The sequence below is a fragment of the Hetaerina americana genome, unplaced genomic scaffold, assembly GCF_022747635.1.
Source record: "Hetaerina americana unplaced genomic scaffold, ioHetAmer1.1.p SCAF_16, whole genome shotgun sequence".
NCBI lineage: Eukaryota > Metazoa > Arthropoda > Insecta > Odonata > Calopterygidae > Hetaerina > Hetaerina americana.
In genome coordinates this window covers 11,471,301-11,493,429 of record NW_027286719.1, presented here as the reverse complement: position 1 = coordinate 11,493,429, position 22,129 = coordinate 11,471,301, and the positions used below count along the sequence as shown (strand labels likewise).

The 22,129-nt window shown below is 41.9% G+C and overlaps 1 protein-coding gene across 1 annotated transcript in view; it reads left to right on the top strand.

Annotated features, from left to right (window-relative positions):
* Positions 1-22,129, top strand: part of LOC139687042 (inactive hydroxysteroid dehydrogenase-like protein 1) — a 158,686-nt gene that overhangs the window by 74,925 nt on the left and 61,632 nt on the right. Inside the window, exons 2-4 of the mRNA XM_071584146.1 lie at positions 6,263-6,385; positions 11,974-12,084; positions 14,348-14,568. Coding sequence (XP_071440247.1) covers positions 6,263-6,385; positions 11,974-12,084; positions 14,348-14,568 — 455 coding nt within the window. The remainder of the gene's footprint in view (positions 1-6,262; positions 6,386-11,973; positions 12,085-14,347; positions 14,569-22,129) is intronic.

Below are 22,129 nucleotides of genomic sequence, written 5' to 3'. Positions count from 1 at the left end.
TCCTCTGGGGAGGAAGCCAGGACATTAGTCGCCCCACCATCCCTATCTTCACTTCCAAACTAGATCCTCTAATCATCCAGATACGCTTCTACATTTTTCACAGTGCTTTGCAAATCCATTCAGTGCTCACGGTCTAATTCGGCGTTCAGACCAACATCGTGAGGATCCCATGATTCCAGCAGCATGCTGTACATGAAGCCTAACTAAATAATTAGGATATCCGTGCCTGGAATCATTATCCGTCCACGGTTGCCCATGATAGTTGGGGAAACTTCATTAACACAAAGGTCATACATCTGCATGGTACCCCCAAAGCTGCCGCAACGGCGTGTGACGGGGTATATCAGGTCACTATCCGTAGCAGAGAACAAAACAGAATGGAAAATCCACAAATTCAAACCAATCTACACCAACAAAATCGCATAAATTCTTTAAAAAACCTTTATATTTACACGCATGCAAATACATATACTATCAACTAACATACACAAACACCTACGAATATACCTTACGTCTACGCAACGTTTAATCTTGTCCTGACGCGTAAATTAAATGTATTAAGTATTTCTGTATTGACTTCGGTTTCTCGTTATTATGATTCCTGATTGCCCGTGGAATGAGCGAGCATTAAAGCCTATCTGTACAGGATTCTCTCTCCCTTATCCTATCTTTGTGGTCTGATCTACCTAAGAAGTGTGGAGATTACGTCTGCTGCGAGTGGACTACGTCCGCTAGTAATCAGTTCACTTTGATAGTTTCTAAAAACATGTCTGCACACTGTATATAATAACGTGACACCATCGTGGAGGGGTTCCGCTTCGCCCTCCATGTGCCCTCATCTGTTTTTCGCTCTCGATCACAAACGTAATTGGATTCCGTATTTCGTGGCCTAGCTCATCGAAAGTGACAACTCCTCCCATGTCGAAGTGTATTTTGGGCACCAATTTTGTTTGAAGGCCAGTACAAAAACTTCATCGGGGCTTGAAGATGAAGGTCAAGCCGGTAGTTGACGGCGGCCGGTGTGCGGGAAGAAATCGGAGGAAGAAGTTTGGGAGGATGGGGCTAAGGACACGGCTTCTCGCGCGAGGACGGTGCCCACGGATCTGGGTCGGTGGTCGCATTCTCCGAAAACGTGCATCAACATGTAGCATTCGAATTCAGAGCTCGCTCCTCAACCTCCCCCCCCCCCAAGTGTGAACTGCATAGGTTCCCTCTTGGTGCCATTTTACGAATTGGCTTTCCATCGAATTTTTAAATACCTATACATTTTAACTGTACTCAAACCTCATAAAGGGAATTATATATTATCACACTATGCTAAACGGCATATATTTCTCAAGAAGTATTTCATCCTGGAGATTGGTGTACCTCAACAATCCATTCTTCCATATCCCAAACTTTCACCGTGATAAATTCATCTTCCATCTTAAATCCTATTCATTTTGTCCACGTATTAATTGTTCCTAGATCTTCCACATTTATGACCCAACCAACCTAATTATTTTAGTGAATCTATTGGCAGAATAGAATTCAATGCATCTGATTTTTTTCCCGTGCGATTTTTCTCATTCCATTCTTCTATATACTTTCGGTTTCCCCGAAGTACACTCGAACTCCCTCCGAATTCAGAATGCAAAGCCTTAGTTCTTCTCTGGTCCGTTTTACACTGATCCATTTACATTTACCGTCCCACGAATGTTTTAACACCGCCTTCTTGACTTCAACGCATCTCCTTTGCATATATACGAGGGTCATCCGGAAAGTAGTACCCGTTCGTGAAATAAAGACACAAAAGTAAATATTAACAAACATAAAAAATTTTATTTGAAAGAGGATACTTTAAACTACTTCTCAACATAATCTCCAAGCAAATTAAGGCATTTGTCATAACGTGTGACAAGTTTCTGTATTCCTGCTGCATAGTCCTTCGCCGCCAGCTCATTGAGATACGCGAGGGACCCATCTTGCACAAATTTTTGCATAATGCAGATGGTGTTTAACAATTTCATGAACAATTGTTCGAGAAACATTGGGAAAATGCTCACAGATGTCATCAATTGTGACGCGCCGATCGTTCCTCACGAATTCGTCAACTGAGCTCACCAGTTGGTCTGTAATGACAGACGGTCTCTCCGAACGCTCATCGTCGTGTGTGTTCCCCCTCCCCATGTTGAAGTTGCGACACCACCGCCGAACAGACGACTCGTCCATTACATTGTCTCCATACACCTCCTTTAATTGGCGATGAATATCACATGGGCGAACGTTTCTTGCATTGAGGAATTTAATCACTGCCCTCACTTCACAACTGGCGGCGTTCTCAATTTTTTTAAACATTGTAAACAATCACAGAAACAACACAGGCAATGCTAGCGTCACGCAACTTGGCTCAGAGAAGGCAGACAAGCCACTGAAGCTATCTGACCTCGTCCAGCGGCTACTCGCGTCGTCAGCACTTCATGCGGCACGAACGGGTACTACTTTCCGGATGACCCTCGTAAAATGGGTGACCCGCCCGCTAGAGCTCTTCAACACTTTATGCCCGCTGACCTTCTTCTGTTATCTATGCCATATGTTTCCGAAGTAAATATCCTTCGATCTCTTCGTTTTCATATTCTCTCCTTCACATGCTACAATTTTAGTTGTCTTCTCATTAAGTTTTTCTCTTTATATTCTTCAAGTATTCGCCAACTTCGTCTTGGGATGCGTTCAGGTCAATTCGATTCTCTTTTAAAACTGTGTCGTCATCAACATAGTGGATCAACATCACTTTCCTTCCCATTCATTTTAATTCCTTTGATTCGCATCACTTATTTAATTGCCAATGCCGGGATGTCCAACTACAAACTATTTTTTTTTATAATTTTCGAAATGACATGTCCTCGATGAAGGGGATGGTGGAAATTAAAAGCCGCTACAGAGAAGGTGACGAGCTAAAATCCCACCTAGGTCTTTTCAATCTAGAGCTTAGGTAATCAGCGTTTGCATTCATCCTATTTGGATCGAGTATTTCTTGATGAACTTTTCAACCTGCAGTAATTTTGATACAGAAATGGAAAAGGGTCGTTTTATTACTTATTTTTATTTTGAAACTAATAATTTCATTTTAATTCTGAGATATAGGACCTGAATACATTCTGTGTCACCATTATTAGGATGTATAAATAGCACTTGCAAGTTACTTAGTTGCAAGAGGATGGAAATCATTCATGTAATCGAGTCTAGCCAATCGTGCATGTATTCGCTGGATTAAGTTTCGGGTTTGAATTCTTCCCTGAAAAGAGCTCACTTCGCTCCGATGAATGATGGCGAATAATCAAAGGTGGTGAATAGGTGATGACGGCTAGTACGGAAATTTCAACCGTACTCTTTAAGCATCGTAAATACTCCACAGAGACTCAGCGAAAAGCAATAAAAATGATATGTTGATATTTCTGCAAAAATAATATTTGAAGTGGATTTTTCCAAGCCTACTATCAAGTACAAATATAAAAATAATGCAAAAATAAAACGATGCAATTCCCAGAACAGATGTGTCCTTGACGAACGATTGGCCTATATTAAAATAATAATTGACCCCTGGCCTCGCTAAATATTTTCTTATTCGGAAGGCGATAAAGCCCCTTCCATAATATCGGCGGAAATGATGTGCATTAGAAAAAAAGCACTCAATTTCATCATTTAAAAAATCAAATTCTGTTGAATGTGGAATGGGAGATAACATATTTAAGCCACTGTGCCAAATGGTGTCTGCTGATTCCTAATTGAATACATTTTTTAAAGATTCTCTCCCCAACTACAGACCCTTCTTAAAGTCACTTCGATTCCTTTTTTCCGAAAATTGATAACTTACCGTGAAGTCTACGAATAGACGGAAATATAAACATACTCTCATACTAAAGTATCTCGTATCATCTAGGGTTGTGATATTTGCATATTTTCCTTCTGGAACCACATATTTGAGTTGAGGGGGAGGATTTTATTTTTAAATTCCTGCAAGGAGGTCTAACCTATAAAGAATCCCATATTCTAGAGGCGAATTTGAAAGACCACCATGATATTTATGTATATTTAGTCAGGCGTCACAACCGAAATATGACTCAGCAATATCCTTGGTGTATAGCCAAGGTCAAACACATGCTTTGAGGTTGGGAACAGTTTGAAATTGGTCATCGATAGAACTCTCATTCATACGATGCCATGGTGGAGTGTATCCTTATGGAAAATATAATGATGAGATTTTTCAGGTTTCTCTTTCTGATTAGATGAATCCCCTGGAACCAATGAGCCCCTGAGTTATTAGAATTGAGAAAATTTTTATCGCCGCACTCTTTATGTTATGAATACTGGAAACCCAAAATGTTGATAGCACTTTTTAATTGAAGAGACCGCGCTGCCACGGTGGGAAAACGAAGTTTTGCTTCAAAATTGGCCTTTGCATTGATAATTGAGACTAATTTCATACACAATATTTCTAAAGCCGATGGCTTCACTTCTGTCATAAAATCTCTATCGCCATTTAGCATCTATACTCAGTACTTGAGGGAACATCTTTACTGCACCTAGGAAAAATCAAATTAAAGACAGCGATTGGTCAACTGGCCTATGGGCCTGAATCTTTCAATCATGCCGATAAAAATATTTCAGGCATAACTTGCTAAGAACTTTTAACAGGTTCCTTATACATAAGACTTTCAATTAAATCATTGCGTTAACAACTATGCAAACTAGGTAAACCGTTAAATAATTTTTGAAATCCAGAATGATGGGATTGATAACAGTAGGTAAACATCATATTCTTTAAGGGTCCTACTTAAATTTTAAGACTGACTTGTGCAACCAGAATTCAGAAAAATGTTGGTATATATAAGTTGGTCATGACAGAACACCGTGCAACGCAACTGAAAATGCGCAATGAGATATTCGAAAGAAAAGGAACTTTCTTCGTGAAACATTTTTAGACCCCTTGTTCACCGTGTACTGAATAAATCGCATTCAGAAACGACTTATGCTCTAATGGATACATTTTAAATCTAAATTGGATTTGGGACTGGAAAAATTTTTCATTTCTATCAGCTAAACTATGATCTTACCTGCACAGGATATTCTGAGGGTATAACGAGGAGGTTGACGATGAGGAATAAAGCCCTGGACATCCATCAACAACAGAGTGTGATGAAAATGTGCAGTGAGTGAGTCACATGCTCAATGCTCATTGAAGTTCCAGGTTGTTAGCAGAAGAGTTCAATATTCATAAAACTACAGTGCATTGCATTCTTACCGAAGATGTAGCCATGAGAAAGGTGTACCAAAACTGCAAGGTGCTCTCAGAAGACCGCGTGTGTGGCAATCTTGCCTTGGACCACGGTGAAAGTGACACGAAGTTTTTAGAATACTTGCTTACTGTTGACGAGACATGGGTCTTTGAGTACTACTCAAGTACAACCCCTTTGAGTACTATTTTAGACCACTGCATTACGCCAAAGAGGTCACGACGAGGTGCCTGAACGAGGGTCCGGTATAAAGGTTGTGGATATGAAATTAATCGCTTCATGAAAATCTAGTAATTGTTAAAGGGCAATCATAGTCAATAAAAGTTAAATCATTAATTCAGAAGATTTGTTATTAAAATTACGAGTAGATATCATTTCGAAGAAGATATAAATGTATCTAAGGAAAGACGTGCGATTTACATGAATTTGCGGCTAGAAATTCAAATAGAATTGATTGAAACAAGCAATTTTATAATTAATCAGTCTTGAACTTTTTAGTTGAGAAGAGCTGGTTTTCCTTCTTTTCGTAATGTAAAATGGTTTTCATTATTCATGGATATCATTTAGTTTTTAGTCCCTATTTATGGCTTCCTATTCAAGTGTAAATTGACAGTATTTGGCCCAAATAACGTCAGCTGACGTACCACGGCTGTTCTCAAATCTTATCTTAGCCAAAAAAAAGCCCTACCTTTTTAGAAAGTCAGGTTGCACACGTAAATACAAGAAATTTGGAGGTGACTGATACAACGTAATTTTATTTCTTCAGGTAAATTAACCACGCATAGGGAATTATTATGTAAACTAGAGTCCGTATAGTTATTTCAATGATTTGGTTGTGCTCATACCCCCTTGAAGCGCACTGCTTCTGATCTGTCCCGAGAATTTTGACGCTCATTCTGTAAATCATGAAAGATATTTGTGCGCTAAGGTACGACTATGCAAGTCACGTCACCAACGGGATTGTAATCGCATATATGTTCTCATTACAGTGGTAACCGGATCAACAGATGGCATTGGAAAGGCTTATGCAGAGGAACTTGCGAAAAAGGGTCTCAACATAGCTTTAATCAGCCGAAATCCGGAAAAACTGAAACAAGCTTCCCATAAGATAGGTGAGTGCCCATGCAGAAATTACAGAAAACTGGGTCTTCATCGATTTTTCCACCAAATTTTATTTAAAAAAACTTAGTTCATGAAGTTCATTCTAAAGGTTGCATTATATGAAGAGAATCATGCTAATTAGTAGCTGCCACTAATTCAAAAATAATTAAGAATAGCAAAATATTTATTCTCTGAATAAAAAAATGTGATTAGTCTGAAATCAAGCCACAATTCAACTAAATTTGTGTCATCTTTCATTATTATCTAGTTTTGCATGAGTGTGTGCGCTGCTGGGGTGTAATTTTCCGTGTTGTTTTTTGCATGTGGTATTTTTCGTTTTTACGGTTGGTGACCTAACACCCCCCGCCACACGCCCTTGCGGCGGCTTGCGGGGTATTATGTAGATGTAGATGTAGATTATACGTTCTTTTGGACTCATTTAACGGTTTTGGCATTTTCGAAGTTCTGGGGCATGAATGGTTGGTCAACGGCATGCCATTTGCTGGAATAATGCATATTATGAAAGGAATAATTATCATTGTTAAACATCCATACACAGATTATTGAGTAGCATAATTATCAATATTGCGGGTTATTGTTATATTATAAATTAATTCATAATTCTGGTTAACACTCACTCACGGACCCTCAAGGGAGACGGACGTGTTTTCAAGCTGCGCATTAGTGACCGCTCGAGAGGTTTAGTGACCGCTAGAAGGCACACTCCCTTGGGCGAAATGGGAAAGGGCATGGCGGTGGATGTAAAGTGTGTTATTTGCCGTAGAAAATTGAGAAATGGAGTCCAGTGTAGTGGGTGTTGCTCTTGGTACCACTTTAATTGCTCTAAGAGTAAACTGGAGGATTGCGTGAGTGATAATTGGCAATGCAGTAAGTGTGAAAGTCAGAAGAATCGAAGAGGTTTAGAAGAAAAGGAGGAGGTAATTGAAAAGCTGCAAGCGGATTTAAACATCGCTCGGAAGACAATTTTCAGTCTTTCCGCTGAAAATGAGGAACTGAAAGCATCATTAACAGAGATGAGGCGGCGGGTGAAACAGCAAATCGAAGATGATCTCCACTTTGTCCGGAGGTGTGATAAGAGGAAACCGGAAGATTTAAGGCCGACCAGAAGTGGAACAAGCTCATGTGACGCGGATGCCGATCGGGCTGGAGGAATACGGGAAAGCTTCCTACGGAGAGAGCAGCCAAAGAAGCGAGGAGATGGAAGGAAGGATAGGATAAATGTGAGACCGAAGAGGGAAGTGCTTCCGATGAGGGAGGTCATAGTGTCAAGGGAGGGGACGTCTCTTGGTGATCCAGGGCCACCCAAAGTGAAAATATTTGGTGATTCCATAATACGTTTCGTCGGAGATTGTGGCGAAAGTATCAATGAAGGCGTTCAGTGTTTTCCGGGGATAAGAGTGGAACAATTGGACAATAAAATAGCTAATATGGCTAGTGATGGTGATGAAAGTGTTGTCATAATTCACGTAGGGACAAATGACGTAAAAAGTGCTAAGTCAGAAGACCATCTAATCGGTTTTATTTGGGATTTGGCGACCTCGGCCAAAAATAAGTTCAAAAGTGCTCAAATTGTTATTAGTGGAATTCTTCGTAGAAGGGACATACATTGGAAGAGAATTGACGCCATAAACGAAGGAATAGAGTGGGTTTGCGTGCAACAAAGTCTGACATTTGTGGACCCAAACTGTTGGGTCGGTGATAGACACTTGGGCCGCGATGGAGTGCATTTAAACAGGAAGGGATCCCTGGTTTTGTCAAATCTGTTTAAAAATGTCGCACTAAAGCTCAGTGAGCAGGGAAACCTGTAATGGGCACAAGAGGTGGACCTCGCAATACCGAAGGAAAGAAAGGTAAGGGCTTAGTAGTTTTGCAGGTAAACTGCCGAAGTATTCTAAATAAAGTATGCCATTTCGAGACGTTAGTTGATTCATGTAATCCGGATATTGTGATAGGTACGGAGTCGTGGCTAAGTGATCATATTATGTCAAACGAGATTTTTCCTCAAAATTAGGCAGTTTACAGAAGGGATAGGGATGGTCGTGGAGGGGGGATATTCATATGTGTAGATAAAAACCTAATAAGTACATTGGAATGGGTAAGAAATGATTGTGAGATGATGTGTGTTCATGTTAAAGGTAGGAATGGAGGGAAAATTTTAAAAATAGTTGCTATGTACAGAAGCCCCAACGAAGGGATGTACGCAGTCGAGGTATTAGCAGACATATGCTCGGCTAACCCTGAGGATCACACCCTCATAGCGGGGGACTTGAACCTTCCAGGTATTCAATGGTCGGCAGACGAGGTCACGGTGGGGGGTGGGAAGGCCCAAGAAATCGTTAGTCGTCTTATAAACGAGGAGGGTTTTGTACAGATGGTGGAAAAACCCACGCGCGGGGGAAACATCCTCGACGTCATACTTGTGAGACCGAAAAAGTGGGTAGGGGAAGTCGATGTCCTTCCGGGAATAAGTGACCATTCAGCTGTGCGTATGTATCTAAACTGGGAGAGGGCTCAGTATAAGGGGCTAGTAAACAAAAAGATAGTTTGGCAATATAAACGGGGTGATAGGGAAGGGTTCCAGACCTTTTTAAGGGAAAAGTATTCGCAATGGGTAAGTGGTGGGCAGAATGTAGAAGAAATCTGGAAAACATTTAAGGGGATAATGGAGGAGGGATTAAATAAATTTGTCCCGAAAAAAATTCTGAAAGAAAATACTGATCCAGAGTTCTACAACCGCAAAATTAGATCCTTGAAGAAAAAACTGAGAGTGATTCACAAAAAACGGAACGAGAGCTCGGAATGGCTCATAATTTACAAAAAATTAGTTCGTGAATTAAATAGAGAAAAGAAAATAGCCAAAGATAGTTTTCTACAGAAAATAATCGGGATAGATAATGGAAATAAATTTTACAAGTACCTCTGGAGGAGGAAAGACAACAGGGAAAACATAACAGCTTTAAAAAAAGAGGATGGGACACTAATCGTTGATGATAAGGAAAAGGCTAATACGTTTAACAATTGGTATGCAAGTGTATTTAAAGTTATGGTAAATAAAAAGGATCCTGTAGATTCAACTCTGAGTCAACAAGGAGGCGAAAAAATATTAAATACCAAAAGTATTAAAACGACCAGCGCAGAAATTTATAAAAAAATTATGAAAATGAGGACAAATAAATGAAAAGGGCCAGATGGTATCTCAATTGACTTGCTTAAATTGGGCGGTAGTGTAGTTTCAAATTATATAAATCATTTATTCAATGTTACCTTAAACAATAATGCCCTGCCAAATGATTGGAAGGAGGCATATGTTACGCCAATTTTCAAAGGAGGAGATAAGGCACTAGTTGATAATTATAGACCGGTAAGCTTGACATCAGTTGTATGCAAGCTATTAGAAAAGATAATGGCTGATTATCTCTGGGACTTGTGGGAGAGTGAGAATTGGTTGTATAGTCGCCAATACGGTTTTAGAAAAGGGCACTCTTGCGAAACTCAGCTATTAGGGTTCTGCCGAGAAATGTTCGACTCTATGGATGCGGGAATAGAGGTGGATGCTATAATAGTCGACCTGTCAAAAGCCTTTGACAAAGTTGACCACGATCTCTTAATGCTTAAGATGGGCCAATTGCCACTACACACAGATGGAAGAGTAATCTCTTGGGTCAGAAATTTCATGGAAGGTCGAACACAAAGGGTCAAATTAGGAGAAGTGTATTCTGAAAAAGCAAGGGTAACATCGGGAGTCCCACAAGGAAGCGTACTTGGCCCGCTCTTGTTTTTAATATATATAAATGATCTCCCAATAAATATTAATTCTCAGATAAGACTTTTTGCAGACGACTGTATTATCTACAGGAAAGTCGAAAATGACAGAGACCGTGACAAACTTCAAAGGGACATTAATAAAATGGCAGATTGGGTGACAAAAAATGGGATGGATATTAATGTTAACAAATGCAAATCAATCACTTTTAGCAATAAGGTAAATGGAAACAATAGGGAATATAAATTTTCAGAAAATGTCATTCCTAGAAGTGATACTGTCAAATACTTAGGTGTATATTTAACTAAGGACTTAGGGTGGGGGCTAAATGTGGAGTGCATCTATAAGAAAGCTTTCAAAACTCTTCATTGGGTAATGAGAAACCTCAAAGGGAGCGTTAGAGCAACCAAGGAGAAGGCTTATCAGACCCTAGTAAGGCCAATTTTAGAGTACGCTTCTCTTGTATGGGACCCTCATGAAGAAGGTCATATTAAAAAACTGGAAAAGGTGCAAAGAAAGGCTGCCCGATATGTACTGGGGAAGCATGGGAGGATGGAGAGTGTGTCTGACATGCTAGAAACGCTGGGCTGGGAACCTCTAGAATCTAGAAGAAAAGTAAGCAGACTTTGTGGAATGTTCCGAATTTTGAAGGGGGAGAAAGCTTGGGCAGATCTTAGGAAAGAGGCGGGGAACCCAAATTTTATAGGCAGAAATGATCACAAATTTAAGATAAAATGCCGGGCACAGAGAACAAATAAAAAAAAATTTTCTTTTCTAAATAGAACAGTTGTTGAGTGGAACACTTTACCTGCAAAAATATTCGAGCCCTTTCCTAACAGAGTGTATACTTTTAAGAATAGATGTAAGGCATATATGTAATAATTTGATTGATGTGTGGTGTATGGTATTATATGTAATAGCTTAATTTTTTTTTTTAATTTATCCTTTTTTTTTCTTGCTGATAAATGGTTGTAAATGGGATGGGGATTCACTTTTTTTGTTAAAGAGATTTGTGTTTTGAAGTCTAGTTTTATGTATTATCTTTTGCAATTATTTGGGACTTGTGTGCCACCTGACAATGTCTATCAGCACATGTGTATTTCTAATAATAATAATAATTAGGTCCTTTTGATGTCCACTAACAAAGAAAAAATGTTTAAATTTAAAAAGGTATAATAAAAATATGCAGCAATTTATATTAAACAATTTTAACCGGCACATAAAAGTTACCACCTAGATCAGTGGTAAATGGCCATGCATTTTTATTCATTCAGCAGATTTTGCTTCAAAAGAGAAATACAATGAATTTGTTTGAATTTGATAAAATGTTGCCCACGGAATAATACATCTACATCTACATCTACATAATACCCCGCAAGCCGCCGCAAGGGCGTGTGGCGGGGGGTGTTAGGTCACCAACCGTAAAAAAGAAAAATACCACATGCAAAAAAACAACACGGAAAATTAAATAATAATATGAAAACCCAGTCATTGTTGTTAGCATGACTCAACGTAACAATATCACCACCTCCACAAATAGGGTGGAAATATTGTTACTTGCCTTGGTAATAAACTGAGAACAGGAAAATATGTAGCCTGCTTCGGAAAAGAGGAATTAGTGCCTCGTGAGCGATGTTTACTCAACCATTCTCTCCCCATTAGCGGTGAATAACATTAGTTTGAGCATGCTTCAGTTATCTATGCTTGCGTTTATATTTGATGGGCAATAAATTTTTGGAAATCATTTTTCCTCTCCTTGATCTCGATTCTTGAGTATCCGATAATAACAGTAAAAGAAATATTAAAACACCACAGAGACGACCTACAACGTCCAGACGAAGATCGTCGTGGCAGACTTCAGCCTCGGCCCTCCAATATACGCCGACATTGAGAAGGAGTTAAAAGACATCACCATTGGAATATTAGGTAAGAACACATCTATTATTCTAAGTATTTATCTTTTCATTCATTATTTTACTCAATTCATACACAGTTGCAGTAGTTGTCGCAATGTCTCGCAATGTTTTCACTGGATTGGAACAAAAGCACTTACCCAAAGTTCTTGCTCGAAAGGCATTATTTCAATTACTGAAATTTAGCACTATTTTATGGAACTTATTTAAAAAATGTAGGATATAAAACGCATGAATGTGTACAAGGAAAAATAAAATGGGTAACGGTGAGTATCTTGTGGGAATCCCGTTAAAACATAGGTTAGCGGGATTTGCACAGAAAAAAACTGGATCTTGTGCACCTGAGGTACGAGTACATAAATGAAAGCTTGAAAATTTGCTTTGAAATATGTTTAGCTTATTATTTTGTTTGATCACTGCGGTTTGTTGGAAGATATCACCAAAAACTAGGGCAGAGAGCGAGAAATTTAGCTGCCATGTATCGTGAGAATTCGGCCATTCTTCTCGAAAACCAATTCATCATAACGATTTGGGCTTTCTCAAGCATTCATCCTCGGGGTTAAGGGAATGAAAATCATTTCATTTTTAACAAACTCATATATGCACATTAACGGGGGATTTGGTCGTCCAGTGTGTAGAACACCGTACTGCTATCCGGAGGGCCCGGGTTCAATTTCTAAGGACACCCTTAAGCACCCTCAGTTCCACCCAAGCTAAGTGATTTTTCTGGTACCAGATCTTCCTGGGAAACCATAACCGGCAAAGGGAAAGTAACTGGCCCCCTACCCTGATGTGTGAATATCACCCGCCGTCGGGCTTCGTACTGGGTGAACTCTACCATCACCTACCAAACCGACCTTTGGGTTGATCACTGTAGTGGAATATACATTGAATGCTGTGTCAACATTTCATCATCAGTATCATGATTTAGATATATACCTAAATAATGGCGTACAAATTTTGAAAGCGAAGTCGGGGTATGGTACAACTATATGCTTCTATTCCCATAATTCCCCTTAGTAACTAGGTTTCCGGCCTTAAGAATTCACGGCCATTAGAAGTACAGCCAAAAAATTGAATTATACCAGTTAGTTGTATTCCTAGTGATTACCAAAACTCAATATTTGCTGAAATATAAATCAAAAGTGTTTAGGGGCAACTTTTGAAAGCTCTCTTTCCTCATTAACAATCGGGAGACCTGCGATTGGGGAATTGACAATTGTTATTTATAGATTAATGATAGTCGATGAAAATCCGACAATAACAATCTTTTATATTTCATGTTGATTGAACGCCGGATTTAACTAGACGTTACATAAACAAGCCACTGAGTTGAACTATTCAATACTATGCCCCAATTACCCAAATACAATGCAATACCCCGATTGATGCGGAAGCTGGCTAGCCGGGCTTGCGCCCATGCGGTGGCCGGCACTTTTCACATCTATATTTCTCTGACAGGATGTGTTGACGGCGATGAATTCGCCAGCTAATTCCAAGGTCGCAGGTCAGAGTCTCGCCGAGATGGATGTTCCTCCATCCGGGAACGGATTATGGGCCCTTTAAAGTTGTTCATTTACTTTTCAATCACGTATCACAATTAATCTTAATCGGAATTACTCGTGAGCACGGTATAAACTATACGTAATGCTCCCCATCATCCCTTCTCGGGTGCAGTTTAGAGACAATTTCAAATACAGCAGATGGGTAATTCATACATCGGATGGGTCGTTGGCATGCGAGGCTGTCGCCACCAGGTTTCCCTCATCTTCATTTCCAATCCTCGAACCTTCGCTCAAGGCTGTCTTGGCTAAAGGGCTTTTCGCATGGCAGTTTGGAGGGCGTGTTTATTGTCCTCGCACGCCCTCAATCCCAGCCGATGCTCCTCTCAGCTCATGTTTCAATTCCGTTTATTCCCTTAGGTATTTGGTGGGGTAATTATCGTTCGGGCTCCCTACTTCGAGGACCCGAGTTCTATTTCCGGCGCTAGCGGGTCGTTCAGTGCTATCCCAATTGCTATTTGGGGTTCTATGCGGAGAGTGCTTCATGTACACCATCCGCCGGATGGGATGTTAAACTCTGTGACCCCTTGGCGCCTTGTGTTAGGAGTAGGCTAATTCCTACGCCGGGTTTCTATCAAATTTCTTCCCCCATCCTCCGAACATATTCACCAATTTATCACCTGGACTGGACAGAGGAGAAAATGTATTCAGCTCTCGGTCTCCTCCTCCTAGTATATAACTACTAATAATAATTACTGTGTTTCCCCTGACCAGTGAACAACGTGGGGTGTCAATACAGCTACCCCATGTACCTCGGAGAGGTCCCACCGAAACAGCTGTGGGACATAGTGAACGTGAACATCGGCGCCACGACCATGATGAGCAGAATGGTGCTGGGTGGGATGGTTCAGCGTGGGCGCGGCGCCATCGTGAACGTCTCCTCTGGCTCCGAGCTGCAGCCCCTTCCTCTCTGGACCGTCTACGCAGCCTCCAAAGTGAGTCGCCTCCCCGACTACGTAAAAAGTAAACAGGAGGGCGCTCGAGCTCAAGGTTTGCAAAGAGTGGAAGCAGCCGCCCTTCGCACTCGGGCGCTCCCTCACTCACGGAAATGATGCCGCCAAACCGCCAGGGTCAATAGACAAAAGATCGTGACGCCGTCAGAAGTCGTCTTTTCCCGGTGAGAATTGAGACCGAGGTTTTGAAGACCTTTCTCTTTTCTCTCGAAAGGGTTTGCCTAAATGGCAATGGCAGGTGTATTTGATGAGCATTAAAAATATTAAGTGCGTCTTCATTTTTGTCAATGAATTCAAAAAGGAGTAAATAAAAGAGACGCCACAGGTGATTATGTTCGACGCTTTTCTCACAGCACGCCCATTAAAGGTTGACGGGAAAGAGTTTGGTATGCCACAATTTCTGAGCTAGAATGAGCTCACTCTTTATTTCCCTCGGAGGAAATAAAGAGTGAGCAGAGCCACGGAATTCAGTCAAACCGCGGACATTCTTTATCGGAAAAAGATATCACTGATCAAATCTTCTTAAATGTTATTCAGATAATATATAGTTTTTAACGGTGGCCTACCGAGTTGGAAAACACTTATACTCGATTATGAATTATCTCCAAAGGTGGTGCGATATTGCGAAGTCATTCTTTACGTATTTCTTTTATGACGGCAGGGTAATTCGCACGTAGGGCGAAAGGGATGAGGAAAAAATTATATTTTGCATCAATATTTCTGAAGACGAAAGCATTTCTTTCTCATTTAATACCATGATGCGTTAAATTAAATTTGATCTTTCTCTTTTTTCCCGAACTAGAAAGTTAATTCATCGGCCGAGTTCAGAGAAGTTCATTGAAATACCTTATGCCCAAGGTGCTTGCTCGAAGGCCGAATTTCAACAACAGCTATTCGATAGCCCTTTATTCAGTTTAATCACTACCATTTCAAACGGCACGTCCTCGGCAAGTACATTTAATCTCCGGCCTCAATAAGCGTAATGGGATAAAATGTATGCTGCCAAAGAAATCTTGAACCTGGAATTGGATTCACGATCTAGAACGCCGCCCTCTGCCGCACTACATAGCATTACGACAAAAGAATTCGGTATATTTTATCAAAAATACATTTTCTACCAAACATGTCTTCCTTATAGCAGTACAATCATTCTTCAATCCAGGCTTCCAATAGTTCCACGATTTTCATCTTCTAATCTACCACTATTCTCCAAATGTATCATCGCTAAATAAATTTTTACTGAAATTTTCTGGAATGTCGAAGGCCGGAAACTTCTCAGACCACCCCCGTGCGTGTATGTGTCTATTATATATATGTAAATATATAATTATGTATATTTATATCTCTACATGTATAACACTTTTTGAAAGTCTCACGAACGTGAACAATATAGTCCTGCTTCAATTCACGGACGTCTATCCTCCTGCTTCAATGACCACGTTTCCACGCCGTACATAGCTACGCTCCATATCAAAGTTTTTACAAGTCTTTTATTAACATCCTTACTCAACGTCCCTGTCATCAACTCCCTCCTCCTTGTGAAAGCCTCTTTGCCTAGCGCAATTCTTCTCCTTACGCCCTTAATTCTTTGACCGTGTTGGTCCAAAACACTACCGATATACGTAAACTTTCCTACCTGCTCTCGTTTTTGCCCCCCTATTTTAATGTTTAGCTTGGCCTTTTTCTTTCTAGAAAATCGCATAACCTTTTTTTATTAATATTGATTTTCATCCCATACCTGTCGCACTGAATTTCCAATTCGCTCAGCAATGCTTGCAACCCCTTGGCTGACTGACAAACTAAAGCTTGGTCATCAGCAAACCTAACTGATTTTACGAATTCCCCGCCCACTTTCATTCCTACCTCGAGTTCTTCCCATGGCTCTTTAATCATTTCCTCCGCATTCAGATTGAACAGCAACGGTGATAATGGGCAACCCTGCCTTACACCCCTTCCTAACACTGCCCAACTGGACTCCCCGTTCCCCACTCGCACCTGAGCAGTCTGAGACATGTACAGGGTGCGGATTAGCCTCCTTTCCCTCCAATCTATTCCTATTTTCTTCAATATATTGATAAATTTTTCCCAATTCACTCTATCAAACGCTATTTCGAAATCTACGAAACAGGCAAATACCTCCTGGATGTGTTCTATTTTCCTCTCGATTAATAATCTCATTACTGCAATGGCATCACGCGTATGTCTCCCCTTCCTAAACCAAAATTGGTCATCCCCTAAGTAATCATTTGCCCTACTCTCTATCCTTTTGCTCATGATCCTGAGAACAACTTAAGCTGCGTGGGATATCAAACTTATCCTCCTGCAGTCCTCACATGATGTAGCCTTTACCTTTTTCGGAATAGGAACTAAAACTGATCTCACAAAGTCTTCCGGCCAGATTCCTTCCTCATAAATACTACGCGATCAGCCCATATAGCCTCTTCCTCCCACATTCTCCTAAACATTTCAATAGTTCCGCCGGAATGTTATCCACCCCCACGGCCTTATTTAGTTTCATCTCCCTTAATGCCCTTTCTATCTCATTGTCTAGTATGCCTGGGGCTAAGCTGTCTTCCTTTACGTCATATTCTTTTTCAATGTCTAACTTTGTTGGTCTATGTTCTTTACTGTACAGTTCTTCTATATACTCCTTCCATCTCTCTTGGATCTTTCCGGCGTCAACTATTACCTTACCCGCCTTATCTCTAACTGTTAGCACAGATCTTCCTTTCTTACTTCCTGATAACGATTTAACTTTGCTGTGCATCGCACCGATTTCACCATTCCTCTGCAGACTTTCCATATCCTCGCACTGCGTCTTCCACCATGCTTCTTTCGCTTTATTTGTTGCCCGCCTCAATTTATTGTTCAATTCTTTGTACTTCATTTTGCCTAATTCTGTATTTACATTCTTCCATTTTCGCCGCTCATCCATCTTTGTAATCATCTCATCCGTGATCTATGGTTTCCTAGTCCTTTTTGCGTTAACGGTTCCAATAGTGTCTTTTGCTGTTTTCGACAACCATTTCTTGATACTTTCCCATTTTTCTTCGATAGTACTTAGCTCTTTACCATCCTCCATGATCCTCCACTGCCTGTTGGTACTTCTTCCTTTTTAATGCATTTAATGCTTCTACATTCCATTTTCCGTTATCCGTTTTCTAACCCGCCGCCCCTGACTCTACTGCACAATTCACGTATGTGAAAGAAAAAATACGAAGTCAAGTAAAAAATTGGTAAGTGACCATAGCTAGGGTTAACGTTTCGTCAAACATGGTGCAACTTAGGTCAAAATGTGTTTCCAGTGCACTATTCTTTTTCCTTCCTTCTTCTTATTTAGTAATGAAATGTATACTTTAATTATGTAATAGCTTCACCCAATCAACTCCTTTACCTTTTTAAGATTATTATCACAAACAGAATTTCATTTGTGACTCTTATCTTTCCAGTGTCGAATCAAGTGTTATAATAATCGATCTGAGTATGGAAACATACCTATTATCACTAAATAGTGTATAGGGAAGCTCTTATGCTTACTCTTTCAATTTACAGACTTCATGAATGTCTAGTCGAGGAAGTTTGCGTGGAAGATAGCAAGCCATGGCACGAATGGGATCACTTCATCCTACCATGTGAAGAGGAATTCATTACCACTTGCCAAATATATCAGTGGCTCCTATTGGTTTCCAAAAGAGGGACATTCTTCAAAGATTTCTCCGATTTTCCGATTAGATGGGTGTTGCATGAAGTTATGTTATCAAGGACGCCGTGGAGAGGTTTTATGAATCTTATAAAAACACCGTCATTCTTAGGTGACAGTGGAGAAGGTCATATTGAAAGAGCTCGTGCGAGTCGTCCTTCCTAGTATTCTCATTCCTCTGTATCACAAGTCAAGTCTAAAGTAACACCATATGCATTGAAAAAGTCGTACAATATTAAAAACTAGGATTGTTTAACATTCAGAATTGTATGGCTTTCGTTCTATTACATTAAAAACAGGCGATAGGACTTATTTGGGAAGGAACGGAATACTACACGATGTGAAAGAGCAAGAGAAAATTGGTCGAACTCAATTCAGTCAGATGGACACAAGAACTATACATTTTGTGGGACGCAGCGCATGCAACGCAGTGCTACTTCTGCCACATACGTTACACATTGCCTGTCACTTCTTGCCTGCCCCGTATTGCTCATACAGAATCAAAACAAGAGCTAACATTCCTACTTGATTTAAATGATTATTTTTTAGGAGTTTTCAGGCGTAACTCGGTGGAAACCTTTCCTACCAGGTGTAAATGAGGGAAGACTGACTTGGAAGACTCCACCAGTTCTCTAGCTTTAACTCTAGCGGATTCTGCCAAGTTTAATTTTTAAACAAGCGAAAATAAATATGAAAAATCACTCAATTATAATCAATATTCATACTGGCATGTGAAGCAAATAAAAAAATAAACTTTGTTGGAACACAAAAATGAAATATCCATTTTTTTAAGTTCCTCAAATTTAGGTATTGTTTTGGTGTCTCAGGCGTAACTTTATGGAATTTGCATAACATATTGAAACGAAATCAAAATAATTTACTTTGTGATCCACACACTTCATTTAAAAAAAATACGACCCAGGTTTCGACGTTGAACGTCATCGTCAGGTGGTCCTCGACGATGACATGCCTTGCCGTTTTATAAGCGGCTTTATTTTTCAGAGGTCGCCTAGAGGTGGTCCTCCTCGTCTTCTTTTTGCCAAAACGTTCCCTCTTGATGCTTGGCTTGCAGCTGCCCGATGATATAATCAGTCAGCTGCCGTGTTTGCGGCTTCTTAGCCCGTCGATGAAGGAGGGTCCAATCAACTCCTTTTCCTTTTCAATGGTGGTTGGTCGTCGTCCCGTCCCGTTGCTGCTCTTGGGCGTTTGTGCCTTTCACAGGAGAAAGGTTTTAAGCCGCCGATCGACCGCAAGTGCTCTTATTTTTTGCCTTCAAGTTCCTCATAAAAGGCCGTCGCGCGAGTCTTGATGACATCTCCAATGGGCGCAGTTTCAGTTAAGGCGTGGAGAATTTCTGCGGCATAGTTCCAGCCAAGCCCAAGTACACTGTTGAGTGCCCCTCTTTCCGTCACCTCCAAGTGGTGGAAGGCCGTCTGAGTCATTCTGCCACTCCATGCCGGTGAAGCGTGCATCAAGATTGGGCGAATTTCCGCCACGTACAGATACGTCTTTGTCTTGATAGAGAGGGACGGTGAACGCAGCAGCGGCGAGAGTTGCAGTCGTCTTCCTCTTGCCTTCCTGGTGGCAGCGAGGGCGTGACTTTTGAATGTCTGTCTTTTATCCAGTATGAGGCCTAGATAGATCATCTCTTCCTTCCATGGCGCATCCTCGGTGCCCACGAGGATTTCTCCTGGTTCTCGCAATCCTTCAGGTGAAAAAAGAATCGTCTGCGTCTTTGCGTTGTTGACGCTGATTCGCCACAGGGCGTACCACTCCAGCAGTTTGTCTACTGCTCGCTGCAGGTATGTTGCCACCATGTGTGCTCTCCGCGAAGTGGTCACTATTGCTGCGTCATCCGCATACAGGGCAACCATGGTATGTCGTCCATGGTCTACCGGGAGGTCCGCCGTACATAGATTAAAAAGTATCGGTCCGAGCACCGATCCTTGCGGCACGCCTGCGTGGACCTGTTTCGGCTGTGACAGCGCGCGTCCCCAGGCGACACGGAAATTCCTTTCGATGTGATGCGAAGATGTTAGCAAGCGGCGCTGCCAATTTGGAAACCGCTGTATTGCAAGTTTTCGCCTGAGACCAGCGTGCCATACCCGGTCGAAGGCTTTTCTGATGTCAAAGAACGCCGCCGTTGAGCAGCATCGCCGATTGAATCCGGCCGTCACCTGTTCCACGAGACGGACGAGCTGGTGTGTGGTGGAGTGTTCCTCTGGAAAACCGTACTGTGATGCCGGCAAGATTGAGTAGGCTGCGATGTGCTTCAGGATGTGGCAGCAGTACCCTCTCAAGCAGCTTTCCCAGGGTCGCTAGCAGGGCGATCGGGCGGTAGTTCTCTACGTTCCGAGCGGACTTCGGCGGCTTCGGCAATAGGATGACTTTTGCCGATTTCCAGATGGCCGGAAAATGTCCCATGGAGAAGCAGGCCGTAAAGAGCGTAATAAGGTGAGTTGCGAGCGAGACAGGCATCTGTCGAAGGGCCTCGTTCGGGATGTTGTCCTCTCCTGGTGCTTTCTTGAAGCTTAGTCGTCCAAGGGCTGCTCTCAGGTCGTTTTCGGTAACCTTCATTACCGTCATGGTGCCCTCCTCCGTTGTTTCATCCTCTTCAGGAAAGTCACTAGGATCATCTGGTACCAGTGGATCCGGTGTCGACGTGAAAGTGGCCTCCAGCATAGTTGCCGCAAATTCAGCCTTTTCCTCTTCCGTGATAAGAGGGCCACCAGGTGAGTCGATCGGTGGGTCGATCCGAATGTTGTGGCGAAGAGAAGCTGCAATTCTCCAGATGCTCCCATCTTCGGTTCGGAGGGAAGCAACCTTCCTCTCCCACGTCGTCTGCCTGTGGTCCTCGATGAGCTGCCTCACTTCGGCTCGTTTTCTTCTAAACCGTGCGCCATCCGCGGGACATTTGGTTCTTTGAAATCGTTGTCGAAGCCGATTTCTTCCGCGAATGCGGCGAAGGATGGAATGCGGCAGCGTCAGATGTCCAGAAGGGCGGATCACTTTTATTGGCACGGTGTTCTGTAATGCTTGGTCCACGCCAGCTGTTATGACAGAAGCATATTCGTCCAGCATAGCTTGTGACGCCAGTGATGGCGGCTGTTCCGGCAAAATGTCGGACAGGATCTGCCTGTACCCTGTCCAGTCTGTTTTATCCAGGCATCGCACCGGCCGTGGGGGAAGTAACGTTGGGCAGCATCCCAGATAGGCGCAGACTGGGTAGTGGTCGCTGTCCAACGTCGGTGTCGCCACGAGAGAAAGCGAACTCGTGAGCCTACGGTGCAGCGCAATATCTAAGACGTCTTCGCTCCTGCCGTGGTGCTGATGCGTTGGCCCATGTGGGCACGTGACGCGTACTCCGTTGTTTTGAGTCCATGTGAGCAGCGCTTCACCCCGAGAGTTCGGTGTAATTGAATGCCATGCAGCATTCTTTGCATTTAGATCCCCGAGAAAAAGCGACGGCCGTGACCCGGAGAAAATGACTTCGAAGTCCCGTGTGGCTAGAGGTCGTTTTGGGGGAGATAGAGTGACCCCACTGTGAGAGAGCCGAGCGAAGTATCTACTTCAATTGCTGTCGCCTCTAGATGCAGTCGAGCTGGTAGGTCAATTTTTCTCGCAACCAGGTCAAGCAAAACGAGGACCGCCGTGCCCCCTCCTCTTGTTTGCCGGTCATCTCGGTAAACTGCATAGACTGGAAGGGCGTATGAAGTTCCAGGACGGAGATGAGTCTCTTGCAGACAGACGATTGAGATTCTTGCCTTCCGTAGAAAGGCAAGCAATTCAGGGGTCTTTCGCTTCAAAGCGCCGCCGACATTCCATGTGGCTAGGATGATAGAT